This window comes from Malus sylvestris, chromosome 2 (genome assembly GCF_916048215.2).
Source record: "Malus sylvestris chromosome 2, drMalSylv7.2, whole genome shotgun sequence".
Lineage (NCBI taxonomy): Eukaryota > Viridiplantae > Streptophyta > Magnoliopsida > Rosales > Rosaceae > Malus > Malus sylvestris.
The window spans coordinates 34,504,848-34,516,508 of record NC_062261.1 but is presented as its reverse complement, the minus strand read 5'-3'; the positions used below and the strand labels follow the sequence as shown (position 1 = coordinate 34,516,508).

At 39.7% G+C, this 11,661-nt stretch overlaps 2 protein-coding genes across 2 annotated transcripts; both read left to right on the top strand.

Annotated features, from left to right (window-relative positions):
• Positions 1-3,176: 3,176 nt before the first annotated feature.
• On the top strand, positions 3,177-4,103 carry LOC126603384 (polyadenylation and cleavage factor homolog 4-like). Its single transcript, XM_050270211.1, has one exon. It carries the CDS (start codon positions 3,177-3,179, stop codon positions 4,101-4,103), a length of 927 nt encoding a protein of 308 aa, XP_050126168.1.
• Positions 4,104-6,968: 2,865 nt separating this feature from the next.
• LOC126583942 (nuclear intron maturase 4, mitochondrial) lies at positions 6,969-10,022 on the top strand. The gene is made up of 2 exons (XM_050248502.1): positions 6,969-7,233; positions 7,454-10,022. Exon 2 carries the CDS (start codon positions 7,525-7,527, stop codon positions 9,985-9,987), a length of 2,463 nt encoding a protein of 820 aa, XP_050104459.1. The 5' UTR covers positions 6,969-7,233; positions 7,454-7,524; the 3' UTR covers positions 9,988-10,022.
• Positions 10,023-11,661: the final 1,639 nt, after the last annotated feature.

Sequence of the window (11,661 nt, the reverse complement as noted above, 5' to 3'; positions counted from 1 at the left end):
CAACCTCTGTTTGATGTTTGAGAAAGTACTCGTTCTTTGGCTAGCATATTTACTGATGACATCTCTCGGAAAAGGACTCGCCATTTCTCAAGTCGAAAATCTTACTCTTGCCAGGTATCAAAACGCGCCTTGGCGGCTTACGACTATGAAACCCGAGCTTCAGTTGTCTATGGGTGCTTCCGTTGCAATTGATTGAAGGCCATGGTGACTTAAACTCAGATAGACTGCAGAAAAATGCAAAGAAATTGAACTACATAATAATACCAAGTCTAATGCGGGAACAATCAAAACCAAGATAATGCAAACTCTTGGGATCCGTTTGTTACACCGTGTAAAGTGTGACTACCTTGGCTAAGACCGATAACCCACGTTTGGTAAAGGCCGAGACTAGTTTAAATGAGACTAGATCAGACTAACACCGGCCCCGCGCCTTACTAAGTGGAGTTATCTAATCCCGCCTGTGAGCTCGGTATTAAGCGGGATTAGACGTCGATCGATGTGGGAGATGAGCATAGGGTGGGTGCGATGGATGATGGTGTGAGCAATGAGCAGATAATGGATGGGAGAGATGCGATGTCAATCGGCAGGGACATGCCTAGCCCTGGCTCAGTTGGGCTATAGACTGATCCCCTTAAAGGGCTTATTGCATGATCATGTTCAAGACATGGGATATGGTTTTTTCCTCTTGATCGAATCTATAACTTCTATTAGCAGATTCATTTTCTATGGTCCCAACTGATAATTCGACTCTCCAGCTAATAATTATACAAAAGTCCCATCAGCCCAACCAAAACATCGTTCTTTTTTTTTTTTTTTTTGGAACATATGATATTATCTATACTATTGAGAGAGGAGTGGGCTAAGCCTCACACTAGACTAGCAATAATGTGGTTCAAATTTTCCTTTGACGAGAATCGAACCTAAGACCTCTCATTGTGAAGAGAAATACCACTAGTACTAAGTGGCTGCACAACTAAAACATCTAATTACACGTATACCTTCAAAATTCAGCTCACCCAGGTTTTGAATGCTGGATATGTCCCCAATGTGGGAGATGAGTAGAGAATGAATCTAACTAGGGCGGCGCCGCATTTGTAATCTTTTAAGATGATTTCTCTTTAAAATTGCCTCTAAATCTTGATTTCGTTTAAATATATGGCCAATCAAATTGAAATAGGTTGAATTTTGGGTCTTGATGATCTTCTATTGTGCAACTACTGAATGCTAAGCCAATTCAGCTTAGTCCCAACTACTAGGATTAACATCTTTGTGGTCCGGGAGTCCTTATCTAACCTGCCAATAAACAAAACAGTTTGAAATTTGAAAAATAAATTTTTTTTTTATTTTTTTTCAAGTTACCGTTGTAGAAAAAGCGCGTACATTTTTTTTGGGTGAAAGAAGGAAGGCGCGCATTATATATCAATTGCTCTCGTCAGTCTTCTTCCACGTTCTTACGCTTCCATTCTTCCATTCCATCGATTCCCTTTCCTTGTGCTCTCTACAAACGACGTCGTCGTCTTCGATTCCGGCCCCTGGTTCTCGCTTATCTTGCCGCCGCCGTGGCTGCCCATTCCGTGCCGTGAGAGACGGCCGGCGATTTCATCAAAACCTACCACAACCGTCGGCGATCAAAGATACGTTCTAAATTTTGAATTCTTTTATTCAAAGCTTCTGGATTTCGTTTTTTGTTTGTTATACTTCAATTATATAATTTTGCGATTTCTTTTAGGGTTTGGTTGGATTTTCCTAGTTGATTTGGGATTTCCTGTTATTCCTAGTTGATTTGGGATTTCCTGTTGTTCCCAGTAGAGTTAGGTTTCCTATTAGAATTGGGAATTGATTGTTACGATATATATTGCTCACATTTTTGGAAAGTAAAATTGCTGCCTATTGCTTTCTCTTTCTGTGACCCAAAACAGATAACTGAGTAAACTACAACTGCGAGATTTCAATTTCGGTTTCGGTTTCGATTTCAGATATGTTATCTGTTAGGGCATCCCCGTCTCCGTCTGGATCTGTGTTTGATTGTAGACTTAATGGAGGAGCAATTGGTCGGAAAGATGAGGGACCCAATTATGATTGCCTTTTTTTTTTTTTGAAAAGAAACGAAAGAATTTTATAAAACAAAAGAATTACAAAAAAGAAAAAAAAAAAAAAAAACCACGTGGAAAAGATATCCACCTGGAGCTAGAAGAGAACTAGCAAGGACCCCTAAAGAAAACTAATTGAACAGAGGAAAAGCTAGACCAAATCAAATAACGGCCGCTAACAAATCCCTAAAAATAGAAGAGAAATTGTAATCTCTAAACTCCACTGAAACCGAAGCCCAAAGGGCTGCCCAGTGTTTTACTCTATTCCGAAGCTCCTCCACCCCCACTCCCTTGTAATCCTCAAAGACTCTTTTATTACGCTCCAACCAAATGTTCCAGAAGAGGGCCATCAACAGAGATCCCCACAAAGTTTTGGCTTTCCTCCCTTTCCCTAGGCCTTCGAACTTAATGCTTAGAAGCTCAAAACATCCCTTTGGGGTGACCCATCTTGCTCCGGCTTCCTTAAGCAATTTCCATCAGAGTTGAATGCTATACGGACAATGGAGGAAAATATGGTTGACGCTTTCCTCCCCAGATTTGCACAAAGTGCACCAATGGGGGGAGAAGCAAGCAAAAGGCATTCGTCTTTGGATTTGATCACAAGTATTAACCTTCCCGAGCGCCACTAGCCACACAAGGATTTTGACTTTTGGAGGCACTTTTGCTTTCCATATCTGAGCGAAAGGGGGAAATTGATGCATAACATCATTGTTGCAAAGGAAAGAGTTATAGGATTTGCAAGTGAACTGGCCAGAACCTTCTAAATTCCATCTTCTCCTGTCTTCTCTAGAATAGCACAGCCGTACGGACTCCACCTTCTGCAGTAAACCAGCCACCTCTTCAATCTCCGACTCTCTTAGGTTATGCTATTTTGATGGTAGTCAAAAAGGGCCAGGGCTAGGGTTAGGGTTTGACACTACTACTTGTGCTGCACCTGCATGTCATAATAACCGCAGTAATGGAGGACTTGAAAATCAGAGACCTAGGGGCGCATATGGAAAAGATGGTAGTAGGGTTGCTCAATTCCAATCTGAGGCAAATCGTAATTTGGGTTCTCACTACCCTCCTCAGCAAGCCTGCCCGATTATGCCTTTCCAGATGCCTTTTGTGGTGACTCGTATATCAGTGCCGTCTTCTACTTCTAGTGTGGACTCTCAATCTCTCATGCCGGTGCCATATGTGGATTCAAGGCCTCATGTAAACGTGCATAATTCTCGCCCTCCCACTCCCACTGTGCACTCAACGTTATCTATGCAGCAGAACCAGAGGAATCAAGGCCCTTTTATTGTAAAACAAGCCATGCCACTTCTACCACCAGGTCCCCCTCCTTACCCACAAGACATACTTCCAGTTCAGAACCCTTATCCTGTTGCCTCTAGCAACCAGCCCGGCATCAGTGCATATTCTGGTTTGATTACTTCTCTCTTGGCCCAAGGTTTGATCTCAGTGACAAATCAAACCCCTCCCAAGGTTTCTTTAGGAGTTGAGTTTAAGGCCAACCTTCTCAAGGTGCGGCATGAATCTGTAATAACTGCTCTATACGGTGATCTTCCAGGACAATGCACAACCTGTGGCCGTAGGTTCAAGTGCCAAGAAGAGCATAGTAAGCATATGGATTGGCATGTAACCAAGAACCGTATGTCTAAAAGCCGTAAGCTGAAGCCCTCTCGTAAATGGTTTGTGAATATGAGCTTGTGGTTTATTGCTGCAGAGGCATTGTGTACTAATGCAGCTCCTAAATTTATGTCTGCTGAGACCACTGTGGAAAAGAAGAATAGTGATGAAGAAGTGGCTATTCCTGCTGAAGAAGATCAGACTTCGTGCGTGTTATGTAGAGAGTGCTTTGATGATTTTTATAGTCATGAGAGAGAGGAATGGATGTATAAAGATGCTGTGTACTTGAATGCACCGGAGGGATCAACAGAAGGCATGGATAGGTCAAAGTTGGGTCCTATAGTGCATGCTAAATGCAGGCAAGAGGGTAGTCAAAGAAAACGGTTGCGGAGGAGTTAGCATAGTGGTTTCAAGAAGTAGATGAACTAATTCACAGCATCTAGATATATTTGAGAAGATGATTTAGAGTTCGGAGTGTAAGAAAAGATTTGAGGCTTGTTCATAGGCAAAGAGCATATAAGTTGTTCTTATTGTTTTTCATGTATAAACCATGATTCAAGTTTAATAAAGTCGATATATTTTCCCATCTTTTGCTTCTATGCTATGTATTCTATCTCTCTCTCTCTCTCTCTCTCTCTCTCTCTCTCTCTCTCATCCGTACTAATCTGTCCTTGCCATCTTTAACTTGAATTGTAACTCATAGTTGCCAGATATGGGTTCGGTTAGAGTTCATGGTTCGATTCGGGTACGGAATTCGGTAGTAACCTAAAGTACCATTCGTCAGAGGGTACACATAAACAGTACGATATTCAATTCAATTCAATTCTTTAAAAATATAAATTAAATTTTACAATAATGTTTATAGTTATTGTAAACAATTATTTTTGTTTAAATTGATTATTTGTAAGCAATTATTTGTTTACAAATAAAAAAACAATTAATTCACTTAATTGTCTACTTAAAATAATATAAATATTACATTAATTTGGAACTTGGGAAATGCTATCGCCATCCGACTCTTTACATATTCTCAAAAAACAAAAATACTCCAGATGGGACCCTCAACTAGCAAAATAAAAATATTAAAAATTACAATTGAACTTAATATTTTATCTCTCTTCCTCTCCCTCATCGTCTTCCCTCTGCCCGACGAAAACCAGAAGCACAGAGCTTCCCAAAATTCCAGTTGTTTCCATCCTCTCTTCCCAAGCAAACAAGTGATTTCACTTTGAAAACCTTTGGAGGATCAAATGTGTGACATGCACAAATACTCAAAACTGACTCTCAAACATTGAATTAAACAAACGTCGACAGAATATATTCACCAAATTTCTATGGCTATGAAGATACAGAGAAGAATCTCATCTGCCAAGAAGAACCTTCCAGTTCGATTGGTGGCTGCTACCTCACAAATGAACTCCATAATCTCGATTTAGGGAACTTGGGACTGTTGCTTCAGTACAGGTTTGATTACACGATTTGCATCGCTTTCTGCATAGGGATGAAGTCTTTCATTCTTGCATACATGGATTGCCCGGCTTTTGTGGTTTAAAAAAGAACCTACTCAAAATATTTGTTTTTCGAAAGGTATGTCTTGAGTGGACATGGAAATGGACAATCTTGGTTCCTATTTCCAGTAATTATAAATATAACGACTCTCGTAGATATATTTTCACTCATAATCATGCACGTGGCTCACCGCTGTACTTTTTATTTAGTGTTTAACATTATAATTTTAGATTGGTGCTGTTCTCGCAGGTCTCGGATATTAATCTTTAGGTGGTATTAAGACAGCAATGAAAAGGATTCCCCATGGTTGGGATACCGCTTGGATTCCCACAGAAAAACTTTCTTTGAACGAGGCATTGAAGGGGTAGGGAACGCTGAATCATTTGATCCTTGAGATTTCATCTATTCGTTGACATAATTCATCTTTAGACTGCTACTTAGGCTATTCACGTCTTCCTTACTGGTGTCCCAGTCCAAAGTCACCCAGAATGCATCAAGCTACCCGACTGATTAACACGGTTTCGTGTTTCATCTCTCTTACAGTTACCAGTGTTTTACAGTTCCACATGATACATTCACAATCATGACAGGTGCTCTTTCAGCTGCTCGCGCATGCTTTCTTGACAGTGATTAGGGATCTCTATCGCCCCGGCAAACTGGCAGACTTTGTCATACTGTCCATGGATTCGTGGGATGATGTCGTGGCTGAATAATCTGCATTAGTTGAAGCAACATATGTTGGTGGTATACACGCCTATCCCTGAAAGCACCAACATTTTCGGAATGGATATGATGTCCTGTAAAAAGCACTTCAGAAGATGTAGGTTTTGAGGTCTGTTTGTATGGTTTGTATCATAAGATATAATGAGGTATGTACATCTTATATTCACAAGATTTAGGTTCCGCTTCAGTCCCGGTTTTTCGCAATAGCCGGAAACTATACAACGGTTACGTAGCCCAACACCGGAAATCCTCAAAATATTCAGTTGCTTTCTGCTAAATACTGGAAGGGCAGCATGAGTCTCAGTGTTCGATAGCAGCCAACCTAAATTGTGCACATGCTCAATAGTTAGCAACTAGAGGTGGGCACTATCCAGTTTGACGTGAATCGAACCGAACGAAGGATACAATCGGTTCGGTTCTTGACATTGGCAATGATGATAAAGAAACCGAACCAATTCGGGTAAAGCCGGTTTGGCTCTAGCTATAGCCTATAGGGACTTCAAAGGTTTGGGGAGGAGTCCATGGATTTGGAAATCACTTCACGGGCAATAGTGATCGGGCTATTGGGTGGTGTAATTTCAAAAAGAAAAACAATATGAAATTGATTAAAAAGAATAATAAAAGTAATAATTAATTTTTTAAAACAAGTGTAAGTGATGAATTGTCTTGGCGGTTAGATTTTTTATCTTTTAATACGTAACATTTTGGGCTCAAATATTATTTTCTCATGTAGGTTAGTGTTGCATATCATTTGTAATAATAATATAATAAAAAGTCTTGCAGGAACTATTTCAATTAAGGAATTAACTTGACTTCTCAATAGATGAGAACGAATTCCTGCTTCAAATGCTTTGTTATTTATTTATGGAAGTTCGGAGGTATAATCAAAATAGTTTATATTATTAATTACCATGTAAAAGTCAATTTTACAAATCAATTTAAAATAAGATGACTTAATTATTGAATTATTTAAAAAAAATGATTATAATTAAAGAATTATAAACCGATTATATATTTACTATTACAAAATAATTTAAAATATGAACAATTATAAACGGTTACGATCGCATTCATTTTTAACGATGAAAGGAGCCAAGTTTTACATTTCTTAGGGAAACACAACTCATTAACTGTGAAAAACACCCACCCTTCCCACCACCGGCGACCCAACCAATCATCCTCCGTCTCCTCCTCCTCCTCCTCTCTCTCTCTCTTTCTCTCTCTCTCTGCCGGAGCAGCTGCTAATCTTATTGCTTGGGTGAAGTATCTTCGAAGCTGCTCCAAGATACTTCCCAAGGTTAGTTCATGCTTAAAGTTTGATAATGTCAATGTCCTTCGATGCACGCCAAATGTTCGACGAAATGCTTCATATGCATATGCACCTGCACTGCTGCACATTGTGCTTCTCCCTATAGCCCAATGCACGCCACATCTTCCACAAAATGTTCAACATACTATCGCAATTGCCCATCCTTCTCACTGTAACTGAATACCCGCCCTATGTTTTGTTTTTGCAGAGGGCCTCGTAAATCTCTGAAACGGCTATGACTCGCAAGCAGCTGGAGTAGCACAAGCAACATTTTCTTCTATGTCTTATGAAAAAAGGCTTGCTGTTGCCAGAAAAGCTGCCACTCTCACTGCTCGCCTCTGCGATAAGGTACAAAAGGTGGTTGTGGAGTCGGGCACTCGTTCAAACACAGAAAAAGTTACTACCGCTGCAGCAGCTGGTTATGATAGAGCTTCGGAAAGAGTACAAGAATCTGCAGATCATTGTGCTGTTGCCAGTGCTGCCGCTGATGGTGTCAATAGTGGCATTCGTAAAATGAAATTGGCAGAGAATTTAGCCTGTCTGGTAGAGGAGTCCTCTCATATCAATGAGAGAAGACCCAAGGGCCGAATGCAACTCAAGAGGTGTCTTGAATTGCGCATAAAGAAGAGAGTGAAGGAACAATACATCAATGGGAAGTTTCGAGACCTAATGGTAAAAGTAATTGCCAATCCAGAAACTCTTCAAGATGCTTATGATTGTATTAGACTCAACTCAAATGTTGATATAGCATTAAGTGATGCGAAAAACTCTTTTGATTCTATGGCTGAAGAGATGCGTCATGGGAGTTTTGATGTTAATGCCAATACCTTTTCTATCTCAAAAAGGGGTGTAAGGAATGAAGTCTTAGTACTTCCTAATCTAAATCTGAAGGTCATTCAAGAAGCCATCAGAGTTGTTCTTGAAGTTGTTTACAAGCCCGACTTCTCTAAGATTTCACATGGTTATCGAAGTGGGAGGGGGCATTCCACGGCTCTGAAGTACATTAGCAAGGAGATTTCGAATCCTGATTGGTGGTTTACAGTGCTCTTAAATAAAAAGCTAGATGCTTGTATACTTGGCGAACTCTTAACAGCAATGGAGGGCAAGATAGTAGACCCCAGCCTCTTTGATATGATCAAAAACATGTTTCATGCCAATGTGCTCAACTTGGAGTTTGGTGGTTTCCCGAAAGGTCATGGTCTTCCACAGGAGGGAATATTGTCCCCTATATTAATGAATATATATCTCGACCAATTTGACCGTGAATTTTACAGATTGTCGATGAAATATGAAGCTCTCAGTCTAGATTCTCAAAATGATCAAAATTCCCAGTCTAAGCTGCGCAGCTGGTTTAGGAGACACCTGAAAGGTAAGAATGATCTTGGCTGTGTGGGTGAAGAGAGTTGTAGCGCAAGGGTCCATTCTTGTCGCTTCATGGATGAGATATTTTTTTCGTTTTCTGGTTCTAAGGATGTCGCTCTTGAGTTCAAATCTGAGGTCCTAAACTACTTGCAGAAGTCTTTGCACTTGGAAGTCGATGATCAAACAGAATTATTGCCATGTCAAAAACCGCATGGGATTCGCTTTTTAGGCACTTTGGTTAGAAGAAATGTGATAGAAAGTCCTGCCACAAAAGCAGTCCACAAGTTGAAGGAAAAAGTTGCTTTGTTTGGTCTACAGAAACAAGAGGCCTGGAATGTTGGGACGGTTCATATAGGGAAGAAATGGTTAGGTCATGGTTTGAAGAAGGTCAAGGAGTCAGAGATCAAGCATTTAGCTGACAGTAGTTCTGTTCTGAGCCAAATTTCCCATTTCCGTAAGTCTGGTATGGAAACTGATCATTGGTACAAGCACTTGTTGAAGATATGGATGCAAGACGTCAATGCCAAAGCAGAAGAGAGTGAGGAAGCTGTCCTGTCTAAGCATGTAGCAGAACCAGCTCTACCCGAAGAGCTAACAAACTCCTTTTACGAATTTCAGAGACAGGTGGAAAAGTATGTTTCTTCTGAGACCTCTTCTATTCTTGCCCTTTTGCCAAATGCCGGTTCTTCCACTGAATCTGTCGTCATCACTGAGATAATTGCTCCTGTTAATGCCGTTAAAAAGCGTCTCCAACGATATGGATTGATCACATCTGATGGTTATCCCCGTACATCCTCTTTGCTTGTTTTACAAGATAAAGACCAAATCATCGACTGGTTTTCAGGCATTGTTCGCCGTTGGCTGAGATGGTATGCTGAGTGTGTAAACTTTAATGAGGTAAAGCTGTTGATTTCGGATCTAGTTAGAAAATCTTGCATCCGAACTCTTGCAGCGAAGTATCGTGTGCATGAAAATGAGATAGAAAGACGTTTTGACACAGAACTAAGCAGGATTCCGTCTACCCAAGAAATAGAACAAGAGATGGTTGATGAGACATCAGATACTCAGGCGTTTGAAAACGATGAGGCATTAATGTATGGAATTTCTTACAGTGGCTTGTGTGTACTCTCCCTTGCAAGAATGGTGAGCGAGTCACGGCCATGCAATTGTTTTGTGTTCGGGTGTATGGCTTCGGCGCCGAGTGTTTATACACTTCATGTGATGGAAAGGCAGAAGTTTCCGGGGTGGAAGACAGGGTTCTCAAGTTGCATTCATCCCAGCTTGAATAGAAGGAGAATTGGTTTGTGCAAGCAACATTTAAAGGATTTGTACCTTGGTCATGTATCGCTTCAGTCCGTTGATTTCGGGGCGTGGAAATGATTTGCTTAAATTAAATATAATCTTATTTAGCAACATATTTAGACGAGCCAAATGCGAGCCAAGCTCAGTACGAATACATAAGTTCGCCAACCACCGTATTCGTATTATATATTCCCATTCGAAGCCTTATAAGGTGTGCCAAACGCGACCTTAAACTGAAAACATCATATTAAAAAGTTGAAAACACTTCATGGAAAAATAAATAAAAAGGTAATGATGTTGGACAAAATGGGTGTGGCAAATGAGTTTTTATTATTAATAGCTAAAATTTAACACTCAATTTCTTAAATGTCATTTTTTATAAAAAAAATTCAAATGTAGCGAAAACCCATGTAAATAGACATAAATGCCCTAAAAATCCAAAACCTAATTACACAAAAAGCCAAAACCCTTGAATAGATCTCCTCTACATCTTTGTTCAAAGTGCGAGGCCGCAAGAGGAGTTGATAAATGTTGTAGAGCAATTGCGAGTGTTGTTCAACAATCATTTAATGGAGTACGGACTTGAAATTTTGTCACTCATGTCTAAAACTCAATCGTTACCGTTTATACAAAATCGTCTTAAAAGAGTATGTTTTGTACAATCAATTTAGCAGACATAATACTGGTTGAGGCTTCTAACTCATTGGAATCAAGTTCCAATCTAATTCACAAGGGGGTCATTCCAACTTTATTCTTTCTTATCTTCCCCGCCAATCTAATTAATCTACAACACCAATTTGTAAGTTCTAAATTGTTGATCTCAACTCGTCCCAATTCTTATACCCAAAGCGAATGGATGCCATGAATCGATCACACTTTTCATTATACAAGTCTGTTATTATGATCATGTTGGAAATTCAATTTTAGTTTGGATTTCTTTGGAAAGATTGAACTTCTAATAGAGTTTTGTTTCTTATGTTTATTTGGTTTTAATTTTCAAGGTATTTAGTTCTTTTTAAGTGGTATTTATGCTATATTTGAAATATTTTTTAAAAAATGACATTTATGAATATATGTGTTAAATTTTGGCTATTATTGATAAATACTTGTGGAAAAGCGGCTAAACTTAAGAGAAAATACAGATAATTGACTAGGGGTGAGCAAGGGTTGACGAGCTGCGGCGGCCTGTGACCACTCCCACCGCTGCTGCGGAGTCCTCGTGGGAGCGCCCTCCTTTCCGTATTCTTAAGATGAATTGTGATGGTGCATGGAGGAATGAAAAAGGTTGTTTTGGGTGGGTGGCAAGGTACTTTGCCGGAATTTTCCGTGCAACTGCTGGGATCAGAAATTACCCTTGCGCATCTTGTGTTCATAGCAGAAGCAAATGCAGTTAGGACGGCCCTTGTCGCTTCTATGGAGAACGGTTTTTTGGATGTACATGTCGAATCTGAATCTTATAGAGATGATTAATGGTACTTTGCAACCGGAGGTAATGAGTGAAGGTATCCTATTTGATATTAAGACAATTACAACAACAACTGAGGTCACTATAATTTCGTTTTACTTTCTATGTTTGTAATAAGGCAGTGCATTTAGTGACATATTTTGTGTTTAATAAAAGTGATTTTCATAGTTGGAATAAGTTTGAACTGGAATTATTGTTCAACATTCTAGCCTCTGATGTAAACATTTCGATTCGAATTTAATCAAAATTTCTATGATTTGAAAAGAAAAAAAAAACTAGGGGTGCGC